Raw genomic sequence first — 27,608 nt, 5'->3', positions numbered from 1 at the left:
GAACCACTCTGCCCGATAACTGTTTTGCACCAATGTACTTACCTTTATACACATACATATAGATTTACAATTTACATTTACAAACGTACATCAATTTACATTTGATTCTCAAACACATCAAAATGTGTAAGAGAACACATCAGGTATGTTCACATCTTTATTCATTTCTGTAAATGGTTGGAGCTGGTGTACAGAGTAGATGACCTATACATATCTTCATGTCAGAATCAAATCTGATTGAAACAAAGGCTTGAATACATATTCACGTTTGTTTTTCCTCTCTCCATGACAATAAAAAAAAAGAAAAGAAAACAATTTGAAATACCTACAAAGCCTCTACATTCCCCACGATGTGGCCGTTTACCTATACTATAGTCTAGTTAATATGCTTAAAGAACATCCATAACAACTCTATAAGGGTGCATAGCATTCTAATGAAATATATTTTGTCATATATTTATACATATATTTTCATAAAAACATTTTCTGTGCATGTGTGCAGTTGCATTCCTTAGTATAGAGTAATATCATATTGCGTTAATATTGTCACGTTTCCATTCTAAAGGATTATAGGTGATCTCTATTCTTTGCAACAGTAATTTTAAAATACTCTTTAAAATACATGATCATTTCCATGTCTTCATGTTGTGTCCCAAGTTTTAAAACCATGTCCATCTCTCCTCCTCAACCTTCTGAACACCACAAGCACACACACATGCACACACATACTGGCGGAGTCTACAGTTCTCACAGTGCAAAGGCTTGTGGACCGGCTCAACTTTCAGTTTGATCTTGTCAACCTCTAAACCCACATACACAGATCCCCTTCATCTGAGATTAATCAAACATGCTGTACATCCATTTGAATATACCTTTCAGGACTATGGTCTCTATATCTCATCCATATCAGGTATCAGTGTCTTGTTCTTGTGGAAAACCTGATTGATAGGTTGATTGACTTATCAATTGCTGATTGAGAGTCTCACTTTTCTTCGTCATTAGCCTATTCAGACCCAAAGCAGCAACATAAGTCAATCAGCTACACTGCTGTTTTAAGATAAATTAGGTGACCTGGAGAGGTGAGGCTTAAAGACCACGGACCTTTCACCTAGCGAATCCACCAACATACTAACTAAAGGCTACCCTTTTATAATTACACCTCACCTGTTACCAATGACCCCTCCACCACATTCTCTCTCTCTCACACACACACACACACACACACCCAAACTGATTCCGCAGCACTCATGTTGACACCCATGGTTCTCTTTCTACAGAGGGCTCTGAACTCAAAAACAGGGCAAAACTTGGATCCTGCTAGAACTGAAACCTGAGTGGAATAAGAGTGAATGATAAGTGATATGTGATATATGTGGCATAACAGATGAGGTTTTAATGTGCACTGATTGGCAGGGAATACGTGTCGGTGACGTGTTACTAATCTATTCACTAAATCATTCAGTCACATTCACTCCAACCACACTACATACATAAATAGTAAATAAATGCTACCATGAGAGATCCATTCCTAAGATTCAATGTATGAAGTTAGCATATCCTGGGTAATATCTGCTACGTTAAGTGCTGGACCAAATCCTTTCCCGAAACCTTTACTATATTGCCCCCCAGCTGCTGCTGCGCTAATCCAGTTATCTAGTCTGTGATACCTCTTTGTAACACCAGGTGGCAGTGCCACCATGCTAATACAACAACATGAAGGTCAGAGGAACAGAGGAGCTACCATTACGAAATGTCAATCGTGAATGCTTTGAAAGGATCACATTTGTGAGGGGAAAACTGTTTGTATACCGTCTTGGATTGTACCTTTTGTATACATGCATGCTTCTGATTTGTCTGCACCAATTTCAGAGAGAGAAATGCTTTAAATGCTACCATAATGTGCAGATACAGAACACCCACCCTCCCACTGTACACACACACACATATATATATATATATATATATATATATATATATCCCTTCTTGTCTGATATTATTGCTGTGGCAGACACCAAAGTACATAATCTGAGTCCGACCAGGCTTCTCATAACAACTAGGGCACAATAAATGAATTACTGTATGTGCGTGTGCATGTGTGTATTAAGGATATGTGTGAGTTTGTGTGTGTGTATGCATTTATGTGGTGTGTGTGTGTGTGTCTATAAGTTCACAGTACAGGGTACATGGGCTCATGGGTCAGTGTTAAATTGGGCGATCACAGTGCTATCTGTCAGTCTGTCCTTACTTGCTTAGCTATGCTAGTCTCTAGCATTCCATCTAAACCTCCACATTTACCTCCATCTCTTTCCCATGAATATGAATATCCACACTGATCATTAATCCCGTCTGCTTCACCCCCTCAAAACAAAAGCACAATTGAATGTGAACCACAAAAGGGAGATGTCGTGAGGTGCTATAGCCACAGCAAACGGAGAGAAGATGAGAGAGTGCGTGGATGAAGCTGATTGGGTAGAGATTTAAGTTGGAGCTACAGGAGTTGATGGAGAGGAGTGTGGTGTCAACATGGCAGAGGGGGGATAGGAGGGGAAGGGGACCCCATGCTACCGTAAATCTGGGATGTGTTGTTGGACATTAATGTTAGAATACACTGGCTGCCACGCAATGCTATCAAGCGACAAACTTTTTTTTTGTTCCCATCTGGAAAAACATTCCCATTGTCTGAATAAAGCACACCCTCCTAAAACAGGGGGAGGAAGCTAGTCCCTATCAAAGCCAGACAAAGTGGAACTGGGGTGAACAGAGCTAAAGGAACACGAGAAGCGCGTTCACAAAGGAAAGACGTCACACACAGACAGACGCTCCCGAGTAGGGGAGCACGGTGAGTTTCTCATTCCCACATTGAGCACACCGTGACATCACAGGAGCACTGACCAATCAGGACACGGCTCAGTGCCAAGCCAGAAGCGAGAGAACACATGCGGTAGAAATACACACACATACACACACAGACACACATCCACAGAGCATAGTGCATATATCACATAGAATAACAAGGAAATAGGGTCCAAGTGAAAGGAGCATTGGTAAGCTCAGCATTGGATTGACTGTATCATAGCAATCTGAAGACGGAAACAATATTAGCTTTTTTGGCAGTAGTGTTACCAGACTCAACTTGCTAACACCAACCAATCCTTTTGGGCGGGGGGGTGGGAGGTCCTTAAACTCGTCCCTGACCCAGTCAGTCCTGGGTCGGCCCCATAACTTGTACCAATTGAGTTTGTAGATAATGACAGTTCAAAGGTCAATGGTCATGCACCAGCAGTCAATCATGCAATTACAGTTGACAGGAAGCACTTTTTTGTTGCTTTTTTTTCTGGTTGGATTTTATGACGTTTTATAGAAAAAAATCATGCCCTACTCTAGTTAAGTATCTTTGTTTTATGTTACAAAACTACAAGTAGATCTCCTTCTCGTTTCTTCTTGTTGTGGCGATCCAGGGTCATTCTGCAGATGATGTTGTGTTTGTATTTGTTGTTTGCTGATCTTAGTCCTTCAGTCTTCTCTAGTCTCCTCCCTGTTGTCCTCTGTCACCTGGCGTTTTGTTTGTGGAGGATGGTTTGGCAGTGGATGTCCGGTTCTACGGTACAGAGAAAAAAATGATTTCAGTAAAAAGGGAATTATTTTCAACTATTACAATCTCATCACATTTAAAGAAAGGGACAGAGGTATATACATACACGAGGAAGAAACAATATATGAAAGCATTTTTCCCCCAGATGATTACATAAAAAATGAACAACACTTAAAGATAACCAGAGATGTATTCCCATTCAAAAGGGACGAAATGTAATGTACACCATCCATGCTCTGATGAGAGCTGGCAAACAAAGATTCTTTCATCTTTCACTTTTATAACATTATTGCAAGTGGAGTAGTGTGCAGGGGTTTGTCCTTTACAATAGCCAGTTTTACTTCAACCTTCTCTGGTTCTGAGGGGTCTGATAGATACTTCTAAAAGCATCTATCCAAGTACTGCAATATGTGCTTATGTGTCCCATACCTTGAGGACTGGGTATGTGTGTTTCAGTGTTTTACTCTCCGCAGACTGGTGCGCTTCACTGACTGAGCACCCTTCCTCACATCCACCCCCACCTACAGTACAGCAGTGAGGGAGAAAATACACAGAGGAGTTAACACTGATCTGCGCAACGTGCATTTGTGAGCGCGCGTGTGTGCATCCATGTATCTATTTGTGAGTGTGTGAGTCTATATTAGGGGAGAAATAGTCGTGCAGAAGAGGACAAACTAACCTCCCTAGTGACAACGTTTCCATGTTCGTCCACCAACTGCTCCTCAGCCAGGAACTCAACAGCATAGTCCTCTTTATCAGCATCAATCTGTGTCAAAATATCAGGATAAAACACATACAATAACCACATGACATTAGTACACAGGTTTACAAACCACACAACACAACTTTGCCCCATTAAGCCAATTTCAGATAATGACGTGCCATAACGTCAACATTTGGGTTTTGATGGTTGGAATTTTTATGATTGAAACCAAATTAAAAGATTGCCCTATCTATCGCAGGCATGGACAGGAAGTCCCTGCTCCAGGCACAGGAAGCGGCAGGTGGTCGGTAGGCATGACAACCTGGAGCCCTGCCTCTTGGTGAGAAGCCCAACACCTTGTCGAAGGGCTGTGTCCCAAACAGGTGCCTGCACAGCACCTCCGAATGCCCCCAAGTCACACACCGGTGTCAGCAGAGCCTCTTGGGGTACACGAGACCTTGGTGACATCATCAGCGTCTCCACACTCTGCCGGGGCAGCCTGGGCGCCTGCGACCCTGCCCAGCCGCGCAGGGAGTCCTTGTTGGGGAGGTACGGCTGGAAAGCACCGCCCCCAACCACCCTGAGAGAGAGGGGAGAGGGAGACAGGGACAAAGAGACAAAGAAGAAAGAGGAGCAGACAGACAGAGCGACAGAGACAGAGGTACGAGTAGGAAAGAGAACAAGACAGACAGATAAAAGACACAAAAAGAGAATGCCACAATGGATTGCGTTTGAGTATGGATTCTGTACACACATACAGAGAATAAGGTCTGTCTGGCTAGACCAGTCTGAGCCCCTGACCGAGTCTTACCTGTTGTCTCCATTGTGCTCCATTGCTCGGCTCAGTCCTGACATCTCACACAGCTGGGCATAAACCTGCTGCCCTGCAACAACAGAAAGCCCTTCCTCTGAACTCTGTCTTAGTCCTCCTCCTCCCCTCGCTCCTCCTCCAGTCACACTGCTGCCCACCACTGATGCTGCTACCTCCACCCTCCTGCCCTCCGACCTCTGACCTCCCAGCTGGCCATTCAGGTTGACCTTTGGCACGGCGCCGCTGGCCCTCACCCTGTCCCTGTCCGCCAGCTCCTGCCGCGCCTCCTCCTCTACTTCCCCTTCCTCCTCCTCCTCCTCTTCCTCCTCCTCCAGCTCCATGATGGAGCCACTGGCCCCACTGCTGGGGCGCCTCAGGCTGAAGGGCAGGGACAGGGTGGCCCCCTCTGAGTCGTCAGCCCGACTGCTGCCATCCAGGGACGAGTCCTCCACTGTGACCAGGGAGGGGCTGACCCCCGAGGGCCACACCTGCACGTCTGACATCTCCATCAGGGTGTCTTCTTCGGTGGTGGCGATGGGGGCACACTCCAGGCTGGAGACCTCCTGCCAGTAGGGCTCAGCTCCCAGCGGAGAGGGCAGACTGTACTGCATGGAGGCTGGGGAGAGCAGCTCTTCCTGCACAAGTCCGTAACCTGGGAAGGAAGCGAGATAAAAGAGAGAGGGAGACTAACACCACGCAGGTGCAGGGGTGGGGGAGTTAGGGGAGGGTTAGACAGGGATGTGGGTGTAGTGGGACTGTTTCTCTGCAGGAAACAGAGCGGCTCTATCCAGTGTCGAAAGAGAAAGTGACTGGATTTGTTTTCACTACTTCCAGTTCCAAGGAGGCACACACACTCACTGGCACCTCCTTGGAATCGGTAGTAGTGAAAACATCTAGTCACTCTCCCAGGGTTTAGTTTTGCATTGTCTGACTTTCCATGAAAAACACTGATTTTGATGACCACTGATCTATTGGTGATCCATCAGTGGTTCTGTTGGAGAGAAGGTGTGGAAATGAAGCAGTTTAACATTCCCCTAAGAGCAGCATGTGTTATGTTAGGGAATAGGGGGTTGGAAATGGAGTCTTGTCCATTGTCTGTGGGAAAGGGGTAGTGTTAGAAGGTTGAAAATGTCATCCAAGATAGGAAGAGAGTGGGGTGTTTGGTGTCAGTTGGGTTGGCACGATAATCAATACTACCAATTTACCATGATATACGTGTTCAACGATACCTACGATATTGAATTTCATTATGTCCATGTTATCGCAATATCATTTTCAACTGCTCTAAATTGGCTGTTGGCAACAACATTTAGATTAAAAACCCATCCACTTTCCTCAAAAAGGATTTATTGTCTGATAAAGTGTCCTTTCAATGTCTATTATCGTGATAAAAACGGATTATCGTGATACTATTATCATTGAGATATCAGGATACAAATCCCATTATCGTTCCAAACCAGATCACAAGTGAGAGGGGTCAGGAGGCTGCCAATTCTGCTGAGAAAATTGGAAGTTGCTTGCACTTGCACTCAACTCAAACATATGCACAAGCGCACACACATTACATACTCAAACAGGACACACAAATTCAACGCACACGCGCGCACACACACACACACACACACGATATTACTACCAAAAACAGGTTTATGTTGTGAAATTGGATCTATTGATCTATGCTTTTATGTGCGTTTCTAATTCTAGGCATAGCTGTAAATAGAGCCTGCATATCTGCTTGTAAGTTCCTGACTGTCTGTCTGTCCACCGGTCTGTCCGTCCATCTCCCATCATCATGTGTGTCTTTCTCTGTTATGTCTATCTTTAAGGTAGACTAAGCGATATGGCATAGGCTCAGCTTCTCGGCTGTGTTGGTCCCCTGGCTCCCACGCTGTAACAGAGTGAAGTGAAGCGTGCACATGCGCAGATACTGTGTGTGACTGTGTGAGAGCCAAGCCTTGCATCTCACTCATCTCACTATCTGCGGTGCTGCTCGTGGCAACGTTAGTTCACTGAGTCTCACTTTAAAATGCCTTCCACTGTCTCACCTTTGTATATCTCTATTTTGAGAGCCTGTCTGTGTTGTAGGTGGTAATACGGTGAAGGAGCTCAAGTGTTCACGGACAATGGAATATTGAATGAAGTGTGGCTTCATTTCTTTCAGTGTTTATGCCTACGGACAATAGTATAACTGTAAAAGTGTGTCAGTCTGTGTGTGTGTGTTTCTGGGATGGTATAGAGATGGTACAGTATAGAGACGGTAGAGGTGAAGATAACGAGGGGTAGAGATGCACTTTGAATGAGGTGGATGATGGAGAACTGAGTCTGAGTGATGATGGTTTATCTTGGTTAGTCCTTAATGTACCTCCCAATTTAAAGACACTTACGCGGCAAAACACATAGTGAAGCACAGCAAATCTACATAGATTGTACATCTGCAAAGACACACACACACACACACACACACACACTATCCACTTATGTACAACACACACGCAAACAAACTGAGACACATGAAAACACACCCACAGTTCACAGGGTCACTGTACATGGGAACACACACACACCCCCAGACTCACACACTCCACCACCGCAGAACACACCAGCGAGCACATAACATTCTAACAATGTATCGGTAACATTATGACAACGTTGTCTTAAGGACAAAGCTGTCATGTCCCGGCTACATTATTTTGAGAACATTATGTGCTGTGCAGTCAACCATGGGTTTCACCCTAGCATACAACCAACACCATAGAGTTAACAGAAAACGACTGAGATTGAAGGTGTTAATACTGCATTTAAAACAAGTTTGACAAAACAGAGAAAGAAAAGAAAGTAAAATACACATAGAGAAATAGTCATAGAGAAAGCATGCCATGCAAATACACAGTTCTTATACCAAAACAGCAAACCTTTATTTGGACAGCAATGCCTTTATTTTGATACTCTTCCACCCCACCCGCCATCAACACTGACCCTCCCAGACCTAGAGAAAGACACTTTCCCTGATGCGAGCCACATAGAGGTACAGCGAGGCAGGCAGCATGCACATGCATTGACACAGAGCTACTTCAAGAGAGGAGGTGAGGCTCCCGCTGGACTGAACACGGGAACGCGGGAAAATAAGATGACAGGAGAGAGGAGAGGCCCAGGAGGTCAACATGAGGTCGATATGTGGTCAGAGGTCGAAGAGGAAGAGCTGTGAGGAGGAAGGCGGCTGGGCAGCAGAGATGACATGTCACAGACACAGAGAGAAAGAGCAAGAGGGGGATAGATCTAGGAGAGACAAGAGGGGAGTAACAAAGGAACAAGGTATGGAGGCTCAGAGCACACAAACTGTGTACTAGTGACACTTAGGAGGGGAGTGTTCATCCCAGACACACACACACACACACACACACATCCACGCATATCCAACTCATCCATATACCAGGCTTAAACCCAAACACAGTTAAGATGTATATTTTAGCCTATCCTCATTAACTCAATGTATAGGACTGTGCAAATTCAAAAAACATGTCTTCAAGTATAATGTCATGTGAGACCATTATGTTCAGGTCTAAAGCATGAGGTGTCAGAACAGTAAAACTGAAACGATGTCTGTCAGCAAAATGCAGTAAGGAAATGCTTAGATGCTGACATATCACTGGTTTATGATGGAAATGGCATCATTTCTCAGACCCTAATCAAAATCCCTTGAGAATCATCCGCAGCAATCAACCATGCAGCCCACTTACCTCTTCTGAAAATTGGATGCCTAATAACTTGTGGATGACCTGTGTCCGTGATCTCTTGTAGAGCAACAGAGATATGGTTCCGTCTGTGTTACCCATTCACTTGGGAAGAGTAATGGTCTTTTCATTGATCTTGTTTTAACCCCTTTCATTACCAGGGGCAATTGTGGTATATACATACTATTGATTCCATTGATTGGTGGGATTAAAAAAAAATTGTCCCACCCCCTATTTCTAAAACCAAAGTTGCGCCCCTGTGTGTGTGTGTGTGTGTGTGTGTGTATATGTGTACGCACACCTCTCTGTATGTCTCTTACCATTGATAACACTGGGGGAGAGCAGGGTGGAGTCGTGGTCAACCAGTCTGCAGGCCCCCTCCTCTGAGGCCCCGGCCCCTGCCTGTGGCTGGCCCTCCACGGAACTCACAATGTCTGAACGGTCAATGTTCTTCAAAGCTACATATATACTCTCCACTGACAGAAGGAAAGAGGAAGGAGAGGAGAGAGAGGGGTCGGAAAATAAGTTAAGGAATGAAGAGGTGGGGGACTGTAGTAACACAGACAGACAGACAGACACACAGACACTCACTCTTGGCCCTCTTGCCCTCCCGGCCAACCCACAGATTGAGCAGGGCTGAACTCTGGTCCAGGAGGGAGTTAGGATTCTCCACCCTGATTCTGTTAATGTCATCCACACCAAAATGCAGCTCCCGTGCCAACTCTGAGAGAGAGAAAATGGTATTCAGTATATCAAATACGTAACTAAGTAGACTATACATACAGTGGGGCAAAAAAGTATTTAGTCAGCCACCAATTGTGCAAGTTCTCCCACTTAAAAAGATGAGAGAGGCCTGTAATTTTCATCATAGGTACACTTCAACCATGACAGACAAATTTAGAAAAATAATCCAGAAAATCACATTGTAGGATTTTTAATGAATTTATTTGCAAATTATGGTGGAAAATAAGTATTTGGTCAATAACAAAAGTTTATCTCAATACTTTGTTAAATACCCTTTGTTGGCAATGACAGAGGTCAAACGTTTTCTGTAAGTCTTCACAAGGTTTTCACACACTGTTGCTGGTATTTTGGCCCCTTCCTCCATGCAGATCTCCTCTAGAGCAGTGATGTTTTGGGGCTGTTGCTGGGCAACACGGCCTTTCAACTCCCTCCAAAGATTTTCTATGGGGTTGAGATCTGGAGACTGGCTAGGCCACTCCAGGACCTTGAAATGCTTCTTACAAAGCCACTCCTTTGTTGCCCCGGCAGTGTGTTTGGTATCATTGTCATGCTGAAAGACCCAGCCACGTTTCATCTTCAATGCCCTTGCTGATGGAAGGAGGTTTTCACTCAAAATCTCACGATACATGGTCCCATTCATTCTTTCCTTTACACGGATCAGTCGTCCTGGTCCCTTTGGAGAAAAACAGCCCCAAAGCATGATGTTTCCACCCCCCTGCTTCACAGTAGATATGGTGTTCTTTGGATGCAACTCAGCATTCTTTGTCCTCCAAACACGACGAGTTGAGTTTTTACCAAAAAGTTATATTTTGGTTTCATCTGACCATATGACATTCTCCCAATCTTCTTCTGGATCATCCAAATGCTCTCTAGCAAACTTCAGACGGGCCTGGACATGTACTGGCTTAAGCAGGGGGACACGTCTGGCACTGCAGGATTTGAGTCCCTGGCGGCATAGTGTTTTACTGAAGGTAGGCTTTGTTACTTTGGTCCCAGCTCTCTGCAGGTCATTCACTAGGTTCCCCCGTATGGTTCTGGGATTTTTGCTCAACGTTCTTGTGATAATTTTGACCCCACAGGGTGAGATATTGCGTGGAGCCCCAGATCGAGGGAGATTATCAGTGGTCTTGTATGTCTTCCATTGCCTAATAATTGCTCCCACAGTTGATTTCTTCAAACAAAGCTGCTTACCTATTGCAGATTCAGTCTTCCCAGCCTGGTGCAGGTCTACAATTTTGTTTCTGGTGTCCTTTGACAGCTTTTTGGTCTTGGCCATAGTGGAGTTTGGAGTGTGACTGTTTGAGGTTGTGGACAGGTGTCTTTTATACTGATAACAAATTCAAACAGGTGCCATTAATACAGGTAACGAGTGGAGAAGTTACAGGTCTGTGAGAGCCAGAAATCTTGCTTGTTTGTAGGTGACCAAATACTTATTTTCCACCATAATTTGCAAATAAATTCATTAAAAATCATACAATGTGATTTTCTGGATTTTTTTTCTCATCTTTTTAAGTGGGAGAACTTGCACAATTGGTGGCTGACTAAATACTCTTTTGCCCCACTGTACATTATTACATTTGAGTAATTTAGTCGAGGCTCTTTTCCAAAGCAACTTATAGTAGTGAGTGGATACATTTTCATACTTTTCCATAATGGTCCCCTGTGGGAATCAAACCCTCAACCCTGGCATTGGAAGCGGCATGCTCTACCAACTGAGCCACATGGGAGTAACAGCCCTGTACAGGAGCACTGACCTGCCCAGCTCAATCCCAGCTGTTCGGATATTAGGGAGATCTTGAGCTCGGTCCTCTCCATGACATTGACTGTAGCTGAGGAAAAAAAGATAACTTCAGAACTTTAAATCTACTTTAAATGTAGGACTCAATCACAACTACACGACTGAGTACTGTGTAAGGGTTAAATGTAGGACTCACTCACAACTACACGACTGAGTACTGTGTAAGGGTTAAATGTAGGACTCAATCACAACTACACGACTGAGTACTGTGTAAGGGTTAAATGTAGGACTCAATCACAACTACACAACTGAGCACTGTGTAAGGGTTAAATGTAGGACTCACTCACAACTACACGACTGAGCACTGTGTAAGGGTTAAATGTAGGACTCAATCACAACTATACGACTGAGCACTATGTAAGGGTTAAATGTAGGACTCAATCACAACTACACGACTGAGCACTGTGTAAGGTTTAAATGTAGGACTCAATCATAACTACACGACTGACACTGTGTAAGGGTTAAATGTAGGACTCAATCACAACTACACGACTGACACTGTGTAAGTGGTGCAAACAGTACGGCACAAAAAAGGTCTCGTTTTTTACAGATTTGTTCAAGTTACTCAATACAGGACATTATCCAATATATCAAACCCACTAAAATCAGTTGCTATTAAAAGAGATAATAGCAAACTTACCTTGACAAAAAGCACTGGTCTGTTGAAGGGAATATGTATTACCCAGAGTATTGTGTTTTTGCACATACAATCCTTATGTGTTAGCAGACTATAGGCAGGGTAGGTTAGAGGTAGGTAGAGAAGAAATTCATTCAGACACCAGTCCCTTCTGTTAGAACAACATAACCATAGAGAACTGAGGTGCAAGGTAGCAGCGCCGTGCTCAGATAGACAGAAAAGGCCCAGCTCTCATCTTCACCATGTAACCAATGAGCACTCCTTCCCATCTTGGCTCATCTACCATGGGCCAATCAGAGGGCTCCTCTGTCTGGCTCCACTGCAAGGACCTGCCCATTCCCAGCGCTAAGCTAAATGCTAAATATCCGCCATGCTAACAGGACTCGCAGTGGAGCAACCAGCACCAGCGCCATGCAAACCATAACAGGTAATTCAGTACTAATGTTACCAGGACTCTGGAAGCGATTAAGTCCATAGAGCTGTTTGGATGTGTAGGTATTAGCTAATCTTTGGCACATAACCAATATGGCGCCATCATCGCACTGCTGTGTATTATGGGGCTCAGTAGAGCACTGTGTTGCATCCAAGGCTCATGCGTAATAGATTGGGAAGCAGGGGAGTAGGGGTGAAACATTCAAGCCCTGTCTCCTTCTGTATATTAGGGAGAGGGCTTCTGAAAAGGCATGACAAGACTTACCCAGACCGGGCTCGTTCAGAGCGTTGTAGCGCTCCCTCAGGGCCAACGGGGTCAGAGTTCGCCTCCGTTCCTCACTCCCAACAACCTGGACCACACACAATGGACACAGTAACAAAAAAAAAACACATCACTGACTAGATATGGGTACTGCTATCTATGAAACATACTGAACAAAAATATGAAATGTGAACGCAACATGCAGTGTTGGTCCCATGTTTCATGAGCTGAAATAAAAGATCCAAGAAAATTTCCATACGCACAAAAAGCTTATTTCTCAGAAATGTTGTGCTGAAATTTGTTTACATCTCTGGTATTGAGCATTTCACCTTTGACAAGATAATCCAACTGACAGGTGTGGCATACCAAGAAGCTGATTAAACAGCATGATCATTACACAGGTGCACCTTGTGCTGGGGACAATACAAGCCCACTCTAAAAGGTGTAGTTTTGTCACACAATGCCACAGATGTCTCAAGTTTTGAAAGAGCATGCAATTGGCATGTTGACTGCAGGAATGTACACCAGAGCGGTTGCCAGAGAATTGAATGTTCCTTTCTCTACCATAAGCTGCGTCCAATGTCGTTTTAGAGAATTTGACAGCATGTCCAACCAGCCTCACAACCACAGATCACATGTAACCACACCAGCCCTGGACCGCCACAATCCAGCTTCACCTGCGGGATGTCTAAGACCAGTCATCCGGACAGTTGAGGAAACTGTGGATTTGCACAACCAAAGAATTTCTGCACAAACTGTCAGGAACCTTCTCAGGGAAGATAATCTGCGTGCTCGTGGTCCTCACCAGGGTCTTGATCTGTCTGTAGTCCGGCTTTATACCCCATGTTGGCCGTGGGGTTATGGTATGGGCAGGTATAAGCTACGGACAACGAACACAATTGCATTTTTTTCCCAATGGCAATTTGAATTCAGAGATACCATGACAAGATCCTGAGGTCCATTGTCGTCCCATTCATTCGCCACCTCATGTTTCAGCATGATAAGACACGGCCCCATGTTGCAAGGATCTGTACACAATTCCTAGAAGCTGAAAATGTCCCAGTTCTTCCATGGCCTGCATACTCACCAGACATGTCACCCATTGAGCATGTTTGGGATGCTCTGGATCAACGTGTAAGACAGCGTGTTCCAGTTCCCGCCATTATCCAGCAACTTCGCATAGCCATTGAAGAGAAGTGGCCACAATCCACAGGCCACAATCAACAGCCTAATCAACTCTATGTGAAGGAGATGTGTTGTGCTGCATACGGAAAATGGTGGTCACACCAGATACTGAGTGGTTTTCTGATCCACGCCCCTACCTTTTTGTTTAAAGGAATTATGACCAACAGATGCACATCTGTATCCCCAGTCATGTGAAATCCATAAATTAGGGCCTAGTTAATTTATTTCAATTAACTGATTTCCTTATGCAAACTATAACTCAGTTAAATCTTAGAAATTGTTGCATGTTGCATTTTTATTTTTGTTCAGTGTACATGCATTTCTCCCAAGGTTGTCTAAGGAAATGTTTGCATGTGGTTTCTTGTGCTGCTTTTGTGACTATTACATTGTACTGTCTTAGTGGAAACAAAACTGTATTTGAGATCAACTATTTTGCTTGAATTAGCAATGGGACATAAAAATATTCAGTTCATCTTTGCTTTTGAACCGCCAATCAATAGTCTGACTAGTCTCTTTTTAGATACGGTATCTTTTACAGTCTGTATTTAATGTTGGTCTTTTTTAAGCCTTCGAAGTTCAACTGATCATGGATCAGCTGAGAAGGATGCAGACAGAGCTTCCCAGGAGATATTGCAACACCCTTTGTCGACTGAGAACCAATCAATCAATAGCAACATTAAAGCATAAAAACACCCCATTCATAATTTCCATAAAATGAATGACTTTATACTCTTAGAAAAAGGGGTATGGTCAGGGTATATTGCATTGTTCCTAGTGGTACAAAAATATAAAATACCTTCAGAGGTACACATATGATTTCAAATGGTATTGTTTGGTACCTTTTAGGGTACATGTGCAGATAATCTAGTATAAATGGTAAAATTTTGTACCCAATATTCTGAATATAAAAGGTACAATAATCACACACTCTCAAAAACCAAAAATTATCATATTTTCCTGCATGCTTTTTGGAGGTAGATTTTATGCTACACAAAGATAAATAACATACATTTTTCTAAACAAATCCAATCTGTTAGCAGTCAGACTTATTGCACCCATTACTGAGATGGTTGTTCCGGTTTAGGTCAGTGGTTCTCCAACCTCTCCTTGGGGACCCCCAGACGTTTCACAATATTGTTTTAGCCCTGAACTAGTTCACCTGATTCACCTAGTCAAGGGCTTGATGTTTAGTTGACAAGTTGAACCAGGTGTTCTGAAATAGATCAAATACATGAACCGGCTGGGGGTCTCAGAGGAGAGGATTGAGAACCACTGGTTTATGTCGTCTCATTTTGTAATTTTTCTGTACCTTGGTAGTCCTACCCATACAAAACAACCAGGACCAACCTTGCTTAGCTTCAGAGGCAAAACAGCAGTGGGATGCAGGGTGCTCTGTTTCTGGAATGAATGTGCCAAAATGAGCAACTGTAAAAAAAAAAGGCTGCGAAAGCAAAGGCCGGGCTAACATAACCAAACAAAAATGCGTCCATTTGCAATTTGCTCTCGCATTTATAAATTATTTCCTTGCAATATTTATTTTTCATATCAATACTTTTGTATTTATGTTTTGCTTTCAATATCATTATTTTTGTTTGCAATAGTAAGAATTTTGTTCTCAACTTCAGAAGTTTTGCTTCATATAAATGGCACCAAAGTAACTCATTCACTAGAGGATTTCACCATATAATAACACTATTGCCCTATTAAAGGTGTGTAAAGCGGAAATGGTTAATTCCGTGTTTCCCAAACTCGGTGTACATTTGAGTTTTTGCCCTAGCACTACACAGCTGATTCAAATAATCAACTAATCATCAAGCTTTGATTATTTGAATCAGCTGTGTAGTGTTAGGACAAAAAAAACCAAAACGAGCACCCCTTGTGGTCCTGAGTTTGGGAAACATTGCCTTAACTGAATCATTAACACAGTGTTTTCCCAGCCACAGTTTTGGTAAAAAGGTGAGGGAATGGGCTGGTGAAATGCAACCAATCTCAAATCTATATACCGGTACTATGTTATGGATGCAAGGGCTGACCATCCATGATATCAAAATGACATTTTAGGCTATACAGCGTCTATTTACATTTACCTTTTTTACATACATTGGAGTAAATGTGGAGTTTTCTTACATGTGAAACGGCAAATTTGATATCACTAAATGTGGAGTATTGGTTTTTCCATTTATGCTTTGAGTTGGACTTTAGCACGTATAGCTCGTTAGCATGTGGGGCGCACTGATTGGTGTCACCTCGTTAGTCAGTATGTGTTACACCTGTGATGGTTGCCATCTCGTTAATGGGAAGGTGTTTCACCTGTGCTAGCCCAGGTGATATTTAAGAGTGGCTGGCCCAGTGCTCCAGCGGTCTTGATAGATACAGAGAGTTAACACCTTTAGTTGGCGTGCCCCATTTTGAGTTCTAGACAAGCAATCCTTTGTCTGATCTTCCCTGCTTTCATTTGGATCCACTTATTGGTTTTCTTCTGTCTTTGAGTTTGGTGTGGGTTTTCCTGTTGTTTGCTCCTTCTTCAGAGGTGGAGAAAGTACCCAATTGTCATACTTGAGTAAAAGTAAAGATACCTTAATAGAAAATGACTCAAGCAAAATTGAAAGTCACCCAGTTGAATACTACTTGAGTACAAGTATTTGGTTTTAAACATACTTTATAAAAAGTAAATGTATTTACAAAAATATACTTAAATATCAATTGTAATAGTAAAAGTTAAAATAATTTCTAATTCCTTAAATTAAGCATACCAGATGGCACCAATTTAGTGGTTTTTAATTTGCCAGGGGCACACCAACACTCGAACATAGTTTACAAACGAGCATCCCTTGTGTTTAGTGAGTCCGACAAATCAGAGGCAGACGAGATGACCAGGGATGTTCTCTTGATAAGTGTGTGAATTGGACCATTTTCCTGTCCCGAGTACTTTTGGGTGATAGGGAAAACGTATTGAGTAAGAAAAAATATTTAGGAATGTAGTGAAGAAAAAGTAAAAGTTGTCCAAAATATAAATAATAAAGTACAGATAACCCAAAAAACGACTTAAATAAAAATACTTTGAAGAATGTATTACTTTGAAGCATATTTAGTGACTGCACTGGGTATCTTTTAGGTTCCAGTTGTTGTTGCTAGTTAACTTTCAGTGGACTTGTGCCTGTCAGAACCTCTCCTAAAACCGCACCCGTTTTGTTTTTGTTGGTCAGTGACGCTTTGTTAGTTCCCCCTTCTGTTTGAGTGACATTTTGGGTTTTCTAGCTGGGGAATGTAACATTTCTTACATGCGAAACGCAAATGTAATTTTCAGGTGAATGTTTTTCACAAGTGAAAATGCAATTCCACATGTGAAAGTGAGAATTTCACAGGTTTATTACATGTGAACCTGCAAATTCCAAAAGTTATATTTTGTGAAACTGCATATCTGATTTTCACATTAACGTTTTGTAACGTCATTCCTCCTCTTCTGAGGAGGAGAAGCGAGAAGGATCGGAGGACAAATGCGCAGCGTTGTAAGTGTCCATAACGTTTATTTAAAGACATAAACTGAACACTACAAAACAATAAACGTGAAACGAACTAAACCAAAACAGTACCGTGTGGCAACAAACACTCACATGGAAACAAACGCCCACAACTCAAAAGTGAAACCCAGGCTACCTAAGTATGATTCTCAATCAGAGACAACTAACGACACTTGCCTCTGATTGAGAACCATACTAGGCTGAACTCAAAACCCCAACATAGAAAAACACACAGACTGCCCACCCCAACTCACGCCCTGACCACACTAAATAAAGACAAAATAAAGGGAAAAAAAGGTCAGAACGTGACACGTTTTAACATGTGAAACAGCAAATTTCACATGTAAAATTGCAATTCACATGTGAGGTGAAAACATGTTATTCTCCTCACATGTGAAAAGGTGGTGTAAACATGTGAACTCTAAATTTAATACATGTGAAAATATGGTTTCACTATGTGGGAGTTCGGAACGTGAGAGAGTGAGTTGGAGTGTGTGTGCGTGTGTGTTTGTGTGTGTGCATTCATGAGTGTGTACCTTGACACAGGGAGGCATGGTGATGTTGAGGTTACACAGCACGTGCTGTGCATCCTCATACTTGGTAGACTTCCGCAGGAAAGAAAGGAACCCAGAGGCTTCCTTATTGCTGTCTCTGACCTGATAGACACAGAGAGAGAGAGAGAGAGAGAGAGAGAGAGAGAGAGAGAGAGAGAGAGAGAGAGAGAGAGAGAGGAGATACAAGGGAAAGAAAGAGAAAGACAGCCGAAAAAGAGGAACAGGAAGACCAGAAGAGGTGGACTCGAGGAAGAGAGACACGAGAGAATGACAAAGGTAAGAAGAGGTAAGCAGAACAGATATGAAGGATAAAGAGGATAGGGTGAAATGTAATGAAAAAGAGAGAGAGGGAAGAAGAAGAAGAAGAAGAGAGAAAAGGGGGAATTAGATAACCTGCAGAGTGGTGGTCTGTCGAGCAGAAACACAGAGGGAAGAGATGGAAGCAGTCCATAGGCAGGCGAGAGAGAGAGAGAGATTTACCTGCACAATTACCTGGGCGTCTGTCAGATCAGACAGTAACAGAGTGACCGTGAGAGAGAGAAAGAGAGACAGTGAGACAGACATACAGACAGGCAGGCCACAAGATTGGCAGGCAGGCAAGAAGGTGAAAGAGCTAAAGGACGTGCACACAGTTACAGCTAGGTAGAGTCGGCAGGTACACCACGATGGAGAATACTTCACAAGGCACTCGTCTGAGACTGACTAAGATGGAAGCGCACGTCACACACACTCAAAAGCCACACAGACAGACAGAAAACACAGACAGATATGGGTAGACAAACAGACATACATATGGTTAGGCAGACAAGATGTATAGACAGACACGTACAGACACACACACAGACAGATAGACAGGTGGTCTGTGAAAGAGAAGTGTTGTCTGCAACTCAGGTATGCACACACAGGTAAAGGAAGATAGAAAGATAGGCTGAACAGATCTACAAAAAAAGGACAAGATTTGAAACAGATGGAGAGATGGGAGTGATAGAGATGGGAGAAGGAACACAACAATTGTAATGAGCATATATAAAGTTAAAGAGATAGACGGACAGATAGATGAACACACAAACATGTCTGAAAGAAAATGACAGACACACACCGACATATCAGAAACACCGATAGTCAGTCAGACACACAGACATGTAGACCGGATCGAAAAGACCAACCGACTGTCGACTGACCGACGGTCGATTCAACGCAAAACCTGCCTGAATAACATGTCAAATACACCAACAGACAGCTTGACAGACTGACACTTCAATTAAATCGACTGAATCACAATTCAGTGCAAAAATAGAGATAGACAATGAGAGGGAGACAGACCTTGACAGAGACGGGCAGTCTGTTATCTCTGAAGGCTTGGAAGCTGAAGCTGCGTGCCTGCTGAGTGGCCTTCCTCACAGGCACCAGGTTCCCAGAGCACTCCAGGTGCAGAGGCATGCCCTCCATCACCTGAGGGGGGCGACAGAGTCACGAGAGAAAAAAATCCTCCATTGACTTCCATGGATTATTCACACAAATGTCTGAGTTATGTGAACATATTTAAAGACAGTAGAACCTACTGAAACACACACTAAACCCCTCGCCCCCTGACCCCTGCTGACCTCTATATCCCTGCTCCGGGCCACCTCGCTGAAGTTCTCGTGCAGCTCCAGGGTTTTGTCCATCTTGTCGTCGGTCATGCAGTAGCAGCGTAGGCGGCCCTCGCGTGCCTCGTTCATTTTGGCAAATATTACAAACTTGGCCATGTAGGGCACGGCCATCAGCTCCCGGTACAGCAGGTTGGCGAAGGTCACCACCTCAGCTGTGCGTGGGCAGTCTGCCAGCCAGAACCTGGGGAGAGGAGGAGAGGAGAGGGGGAGAGATGACGCACAGAGAAGGTTGAGGGATAGTTGATAGAGATGGTGGCTGTTTGTGTGTGTGCATCTGTTTTATCTGTCGAAGTGTACAGTTAATGGATTAAAGACTGTAGCATAGTGTAAGCGGATGGAACTCAATATGGTTTGGCACAGGATGAGGTTGCAAATGGTTATTATGCACAGGGTAAATTAGTATACTGGTGTTCTTCCTCATACATTTTGTATAACATCTAAAGGAGGGTGTGAATTAGGACTCACCTTGCAGAGACGTTGGTGGTGAAGTTGGCGCAGTTGTTGGTGTACATCAGCTTGGTGGTGCCAGTGATGTCCTCCCACTGGGCTGGTGCTGTTCCACCTGGGAGACAAGGGGCTGTTTCATCTCTCTTTTTTTATACACTTCCACTTTCTCAATCTCTGTCTTTCCCCTCAATGGCCTGTTACTTTTCCCAACTCTCTTTCATTCAAGATTGTCTTGGCACGTGATGCTATCGTCCCCGTAGCACTCACTTCAGTCATCATGAAGTGCTTTGAGAGGCTAGTCCAGTGCCATATCACCTTCACCTTACCAGACACCGTAGACCTCCTACAATTGACATACCGCCCCAACAGATACACGGACAATGAATAGCCATTACACTACACACTGTGGTATCCCACTTGGGCAAGAGGAATACTTATGTGAGAATCAGTGTTGGGGAATAGTGAACTACATGTAGTTCAACTAGAAATGTAACTACATTTTGCAGTAGCTTGGTGGTAGTTAAACTAAATTCAAATCTAAGTAGTGTTTTCAGTAGTTAATTACTTTTTAGCCATGTAGTGGTGTAGCTACCAACTGGAACTACACACTACTTTTTTGCTCAAAAACATTTGGGTGTAGGCAATAATTTCCTGTATTTTTTGGCATTAATTCTCACTTGAAACATATTTTTTGTGTTTAATAGGCTAAATTACACAAAGTGGCTGACTTACCATTAGGCAGTTGCCTCAGGCCTCACATCATCAAGTGGCCTCATGATCTGGGCATAATTAAAAAATGATCACACTAGTAATAATTTCACTGCTTGAGACCCCCCCATGCTCCGGTCGAGGCCGGTGAGGGTTGGGAACAACACCTCCGCAACGCTGATCCTGAACACCCCAGGGGTGTGTGATTAGCCCCCTTCTGTACTACCGGTTTACCCACTACTGTGTGGAGCTTTCAGCACTAGTTCTGTCCCCTTCACCCCTGTCCTAACACTCACTTATGTTGACAATTAATGCTATTTGCCATGAACCAGATGTCAAGGACATAAAGTAAACTCCATGCATGCCCGTACCAATGACACTGCAGAGGAGGCGCAGGCTGGTGGTGTCCCCCTCCCCAGCGTCACGTGAACTCTCCCTCCAAGACGGGGGCAGCGGGATGCGTAATCCTATTGGCCGGTGGAACTTGCGTCGTCGTGGCTCGACCGTGACCACTGGGCTGAAGGTCGCTTGGTTACCAAGCTGTCGAGTCAGAAGCTCGTCTGGGATAGGCTGAGCCTGAAGAGGGAGAGGAGAGACGGGAGATGAGAAAGAGTGAAAGAAAAGAGAAAGGGATAGAGAGAAGAAAGGACAAGTGATGTATTAAAAGAGGAGACAAAAATAAGAACAATAACGTAAGGTAAAAATACAACAGAAAACCCTTAACTTTTTCTCACATTACTCGCCCTCTGGAACATAGTCAACAAACTATTATTAAGACAAAAAAACATGTTGTTACAACATAATACATAGGCCTACCTGAACATACCTCTAACAGATGGATAAACAATCATGCACGTAAAACCAAACCAAGTGACATGCGCATTTGAATATCAGTTAATTTAGCTCAGGGAACTGAAGTATGATGAAAGTTGGGAGAAAACTAAAAAGACAATAGTGAAACAAAGCAAACACATTCATACATACAAAACATCTAAATCAAAGGACAACAGACATTTCAAAATTATAATGAGGAGATATGGGACAAATGGACGCAGTAAGAAGTAAAACAACACAATCTTTGGTCGTGGAAAAATATATGGAGGTAGTCAGCACTCCTGACTGCCAGTTACTATATGCTGTAGTCAGTGTTATGCATTAGCCAGCTCCATTGTTGCTGCGGTGCCAAACTTGCATGATTGGCAGGGCAGACAGCACTGATTGAGTGAGCTGAACAGAGCAGCTACCTGACAAAATGTCCCATTCAATCAAAGTTGATTGAATACAGCCCTAGGTCTTTGGAAGAGCAGTGCAGAAAGCATATTCACTCCTAGGGAGCCAACATGAAAAACTGCCTTTCTATTTACATAACCCAGTAGGTAAGGTAAGGCATCGCTCTGCAGGCATCTCCCCCTCTCGTCCTCGTCCTTCTCCTCTTCCTCACCTGCAGCCCCAGTCGAACTTTCTTGGTGACCGCTGTCTCAGGGAAGATGGCTTGGACATGAGGGACCAGCATGCTGGCCAGCTGACCGCCCTCTGGGCCAATCAGGTCGCTCTCCTGCTGGACGCGGGACACCACAGCGAAGTAGAGGGGGAAGTCCGTGGAGATGATGCGGCGGATTCTCTTCTTCTCCAAGTCCTCATGACTCTCCAGGTCTGAGGAAGGAGAGGGGCGGCAGAGAGAAAGGGGTAAGGATTATGTTAATGAGTTACATATATTTTTGTGTGTATAACATCGTTGTTACAGTAAAATGATATACTGTCGCTTACATACGAGGCCTTAGACATAACAGTACATAAACACGGCTCTACTGTAGAGGGGTGACATTTATCATCGTTACACTGACCTTCATCCATGCCATTCAAAATGGTCTCCAGCACCTCGTCGCCATAGCGATTGCGATGCTCCTTCCAGACAGAGCCGTTCTCACTGCGCAGAACCACCAGCTCCCGGTCCCCTCGACCCAGAGAAGCGAAGTGGGGAATCTCCACTATCACTGGCCTATAGAGATATTACCACTCTATATCAGAATGCTATACATGCTGTTACTATTGGAATCTATTACGATTACTGTACGATTGCTCCTACACTGTTACAATCACCACTATCACTGCCACTGGGTAATAAGAGAAATGCAAGGTCCTCACTGCCCAATCAAATACAGGTTGACAAACAAGCAGACATACAGAGATACAGACACACATGCAAGCACGCACGCAAGCGGGCACACGCCCGTACTCACCCTAGGAACTGCATACTGGAGGGCCCCAGAGAGATGATACGGCTGGCCAGGCCCTCTCCCTCTACCAGCGGGGGTGGGGTGTTGAGTTTCTGGGGTTTGACCAGACGACAGGTGATGCGGGTGGGGGCAGCACAGGTCCGAGGGGGGATGATGACACGCAGCCCGTGGTGTCTGCTGCCACGCATGGAGCCCCCCCGGGCATCCACCATGAAACTGACCAGGAACCTGACCGGCAACCAATGAGAACCACCATTAATTATTGAGAGAATAACTATCCAACCGTGCTCAACTCAAGTTCATCCTGGTCAAATTCAATCACAAACGGTCATAGTGACCTCATTAAAGAACTGTAATCACACTGAATGGAAGAAATAGGAAATAAGCTGCCGATTCATTATGTAATGTGTTGGCATTGTGTATAATAGGGTGTGTAGGTATTGCAGTGCGTAAGCATTGTAGAGCAGGGCTCTCCAACCCTGTTCCTGGAGAGCTACCGTCCTGTAGGTTTTCACTCCAATCCTAATCCAGCTCACCTGATTGTAATAATTAGCTGGTTGATAAGCTGAACCAGGTTAGTTACAACTGGGGTTGGAGCGACAAACCTACAGGAGGGTAGCTCTCCAGGAACAGGGTTGTGGAGGTAGTAAACTGACCCTGTGTGTATGGGGCTGGCCACTGGGCTAACATTGTCGGAGGTCTCTGTAGCAGGACTGCTGGGGATCAGAGAGTCCTCATCATACTCCTTAGGCAAGGGGACAGGGGTGTGCTGTGGAGGGAGAGGGAGAGGAAGAAAGAGAGAGCACAATCTAATCATCAGCATTGACAATTGCATTTGATGAGATAAATGAATAAATCCTTGAACCTTACCCCCTCAAGCAGGACAGTTTCAGGGGACACGCATGGGATTCTGGGAATTGCAGGAGAGTAGGGCCTGCGCCACAAAAAGAAAGAGAAAAAAGTGAGAGGGCCAAAGAGTAATGTGGTGGAAAATCATTTCCCTCACATTATCCTCAGATGACTGGACTCTGACACACAAAGTGTTCAGTTCGACCCTGGCGCTGTCACTTACGTGGTGCCCAGGCCGCCCTCAAAGTCTCTCAGGGTCTTCTTAGGGGACAGGAAATCATCATCCTGGTCCTTGAGGTCGTCAAGCTTCAGGTAGCGAGCACCATCCATCCCCAGCAACTCATCACCTGCAGAGCACAGAGAGACGACAGAGGAATGGAGAGAGAGAGAGAGAGAGAGAGAGAGAGAGAGAACAAAAAACAAAGGCGCAGAAAGGAGAGAGAAAGAGAAAAGAGAAAAATGACTTGATAGGTCTAGACCAGGGATGTCAAACTCATTCCATGGAGGGGCTAGTGGCGGCTGGTTTTTGGCTTTTCCTTTCAGTTAAGACCCAGACAACCATGTGAGGAGACTTCCCCACCAATCAGTGACCTTAATTCCTCAATCGAGTCCAAGGGACGAGTGAAAACCCGCAGACAATCAGCCCTCCGTAGAATGAGTTTGACACATGTGGTCTAGACTGTTTCATTTTCCACCTACCATTACCATATATAGTCACATCCCCAAGCAGTTTCGGATCGGAATGGAGTCAAACTGACAACAACCAATGGAGACCAATGGAAAAAACAGTACGATTGACAACACAGAATAGAACACACACTGCATGGTACATAGCATGGCACCTGGTCACAGCATAGTGAGCATGCCCGTTAGAGAGTTCCGTATGGGAGAGAATTGCCTTGGTTACTGGAAAAGGTTATTATAACTACAAGCAGTTACATATGGGTGTACACAGTCACTGTGTTTGCGCTGATCCTTGAGTGCTTCTCAGCTGGAGTTGTATCTGTGTAATTAGTCTGTTGATCAATTAAGCACCGCAGGACTGGATCCCTCAGTGGCAGAACATTTTTTTTCCTGTTCTATTTTTCTCTTGCTCTACAGTATTTCTACTTTCTAAATTCTGATGTAGTCCTGTCAATGATGAGTCCATGGACAGATGTTGTTAACACTGGTAAAGAAAAATGTCATGACCACATCACATGCCAATGAAACACTGACATGGTCGTTCACATTGAGCAGACAGAGAGAGACAGAGAGACAGAGAGACAGACAGACAGAGAGAGAGAGAGAGAGAGAGAGAGAGAGAGAGAGAGAGAGAGAGAGAGCTACTGGGTGGATGTAGAGAAGAGGATAGCAGGAAACATTATTGAGTGAGAGAGACGGTTGTAAAGGGGATTAGAGAATGAGAAAGTCCTTGCAATGGAGGCGCAATTTTACGAGCCACCGAACGACCGGACAAAGCAGAGGTAAAGACACAGTCCTACCTAACGTTAGCGCTGCGACACCTACAAAAACAAATGGAAAAGGCATTGTTTAGGCTCGTCATCTAGGTTCAAACAGAGACTTCAGTCCTCTTCCATGACACTGGACCTGGGCTGACTATCACAACCAAAACACAGGACAGGCAGTAGTACTATTTTTTACAGAAAGACTTAAACGCTAAAAATGAACGTGTCTTGAGTGCCCCAACCTACCCTCATCCTCTGAAACATCCAATATCTCATCTACTGTCTCAGGGAAACTCATCCGATGTTTCTCTGTGGTGATCTGTGAAAAACGTCAAGAGAAGGAGAGAGAAATGAGTGATATCAACTGACATGCTCAAATATGTCATTCCAGTCAACATGATACTGTGCTGTAGCTCAGAGTTTCACACCACACACAGATACTCATAACCATGTGAACCAGAAGTGCTGCTCACCACGGAAACGGCCTCCTCGGTGACCAACTTTAGCACATCAATGACAGAGATGTAACCAAGTCGTTTGGCAATGCCCAGAGGAGAGGTCCCATTCTACCACAGAGAACAGAGACAGACAGGAGATACACAGATCAGACGCCAGACGAAGGCTTTAGATGTAAGCGTGAGGGAAGAAATGAGTCGAGGAAAGCAAACAGATAAAGAACAGGTGAAGAGAAGAGAAGAGAGTAAGGGAAGAGCAGAACTAGAGGAGAAGTGTGTACTGGAAGGATGTGCTTACAGTGGTGATCTCGTTGGGCTGGGCTCCGTGTTTGAGCAGCAGGGTGACTATGTCAGTATGACCCTGCTGGGCGGCCTGGTGCAGGGGAGTGTAACCCACCTAGAGAGTGGGGTGGAGAGAGAGAGAGAGAGAGAGAGAGAGAGAGAGAGAGAGAGAGAGAGAGAGAGAGAGAGAGAGAGAGAGAGACAGGGACAGAGAGAGACAGAGAGAGACAGAGAGAGACAGAGAGAGACAGAGAGAGACAGAGACAGAGAGAGACAGAGAGAGACAGAGAGAGACAGAGAGAGACAGAGAGAGAGAGTGAGAGCGAGAGCGAGAGAGAGACAGAGTGAGAGAGACAGAGAGAGACAGAGAGACAGAGACAGAGTGAGAGAGACAGAGTGAGAGAGACAGAGAGAGACGGGAAAAAGGTGTTCAGGTAAATGCAACCCTCTTACCAAGACTGCTGACATTGACATGCCATTATTCAATAGAAATTCCATGTCCAAACTAATGTAATGGGAGTGATGTGACAGCAGCCTGAAGGCGGCGGTGACGTGAAACAGGGCAGAGCCACACTAATAGAGGCCACGTGTAGGGAGGAGAGTAGCAGCGGCAGCTTCTCACTCTGGTCTTGCTGTTCACATGAGCCTGCTGCTGCAGGAGAAACTTCACCATCTTGATGTTGCCATAGTGACAGGCCACATGAAGCGCTGTGTAGCCCATCTGAAAGAGAGATGGAGAGGGGGGGGGGGGGGGGGTTGGCTGTGTTTCAGTGGCCTCATTATAAACAGCTTGGTGGCTCTGTTGTACCTTGAACAGTCCTGCCAGTAAAATATTATTGAAATTTGAGAGAGTGTGGATGCTGTATGAAAGTATTGGAAATGGCATGTCGTCATAGCATGTGGTGCATCGTACTGCTTATACTGAACCGCACTGAATATAACAGGAAAGTGTACATTACACGTTTCTGTTTTCTACACTGTATTCTGAGGTTTGTGGTTGACATCATGCAGCATGTCTTACCCGTGAGGCTGCGTAGACTGATGCCCCCTGTTTGACCAGGGTGTCTGCTATCCCTACGTGACCTTCCTGGGCCACCAGGTGCAGAGGGGTCAGTCCATTCTGAGAGACACGGGAGGGAACAGGAGGAATACAGTAGGCTGCTGGTCAGTCTGTTCACTAACCAGCTCTGAGTCAGTCTAAGTCACAGTGCACCGTCAAAACACGCATACTAGTAGGTAATTTCGGTTACCGGTTTGACCCAGTGATTGAAACATCTTGCCCTGTAGCCCTCAACACTTTATCTTACCATGGGTCTATCAAAACCTGTACAACTTAGCTAGCTATCCCTGAAAGCTTGCCTCAAACCCTGTACAACTCAGCTAGCTATCCCTGAACGCCTCAAACCCTGTACAACTCAGCTAGATATCCCTGAACGCCTCAAACCCTGTACAACTCAGCTAGCTATCCCTGAAAGCTTGCCTCAAACCCTGTACAACTCAGCTAGCTATCCCTGAAAGCTTGCCTCAAACCCTGTACAACTCAGCTAGCTATCCCTGAAC

General features: G+C 44.5%; 1 protein-coding gene across 7 annotated transcripts in view; it reads right to left on the bottom strand.

Moving 5' to 3' along the window:
• Window positions 1-20: 20 nt before the first annotated feature.
• LOC110509751 (ankyrin-1) overlaps window positions 21-27,608 on the bottom strand; it is a 103,832-nt gene continuing 76,244 nt past the window's right edge. For 4 of the 7 annotated variants that reach the window (XR_005040348.1, XR_005040350.1, XR_005040349.1 and 1 more), the window contains exons 18-42: window positions 27,070-27,168; window positions 26,671-26,769; window positions 26,065-26,163; window positions 25,785-25,877; window positions 25,558-25,630; window positions 25,348-25,368; window positions 24,087-24,210; window positions 23,885-23,948; window positions 23,671-23,783; window positions 23,018-23,242; window positions 22,622-22,776; window positions 22,219-22,430; window positions 21,149-21,353; window positions 20,088-20,184; window positions 19,575-19,803; window positions 19,294-19,422; window positions 17,953-18,072; window positions 12,714-12,798; window positions 11,336-11,410; window positions 9,429-9,560; window positions 9,158-9,313; window positions 5,107-5,758; window positions 4,272-4,875; window positions 4,022-4,113; window positions 21-3,598 (exon numbers count right to left, since the gene is read on the bottom strand). Coding sequence is in view for 1 of the 7 variants with exons in the window: in XM_036967316.1 (XP_036823211.1) it covers window positions 4,045-4,113; window positions 4,272-4,358; window positions 4,719-4,875; window positions 5,107-5,758; window positions 9,158-9,313; window positions 9,429-9,560; window positions 11,336-11,410; window positions 12,714-12,798; window positions 17,953-18,072; window positions 19,294-19,422; window positions 19,575-19,803; window positions 20,088-20,184; window positions 21,149-21,353; window positions 22,219-22,430; window positions 22,622-22,776; window positions 23,018-23,242; window positions 23,671-23,783; window positions 23,885-23,948; window positions 24,087-24,210; window positions 25,348-25,368; window positions 25,558-25,630; window positions 25,785-25,877; window positions 26,065-26,163; window positions 26,671-26,769; window positions 27,070-27,168 (3,570 nt within the window). In the remaining 6 variants the exon portion in view is untranslated. The remainder of the gene's footprint in view (window positions 3,599-4,021; window positions 4,114-4,271; window positions 4,876-5,106; window positions 5,759-9,157; window positions 9,314-9,428; window positions 9,561-11,335; window positions 11,411-12,713; window positions 12,799-17,952; window positions 18,073-19,293; window positions 19,423-19,574; window positions 19,804-20,087; window positions 20,185-21,148; window positions 21,354-22,218; window positions 22,431-22,621; window positions 22,777-23,017; window positions 23,243-23,670; window positions 23,784-23,884; window positions 23,949-24,086; window positions 24,211-25,347; window positions 25,369-25,557; window positions 25,631-25,784; window positions 25,878-26,064; window positions 26,164-26,670; window positions 26,770-27,069; window positions 27,169-27,608) is intronic. The other 3 variants (XM_036967316.1, XR_005040353.1, XR_005040352.1) reach the window with 3 other exon arrangements.

Source organism: Oncorhynchus mykiss, chromosome Y (assembly GCF_013265735.2).
Source record: "Oncorhynchus mykiss isolate Arlee chromosome Y, USDA_OmykA_1.1, whole genome shotgun sequence".
Taxonomy (NCBI): Eukaryota; Metazoa; Chordata; class Actinopteri; order Salmoniformes; family Salmonidae; genus Oncorhynchus; species Oncorhynchus mykiss.
Note: the sequence above shows the minus strand (reverse complement) of the source record. Positions and strands in the feature narration are given on the sequence as shown.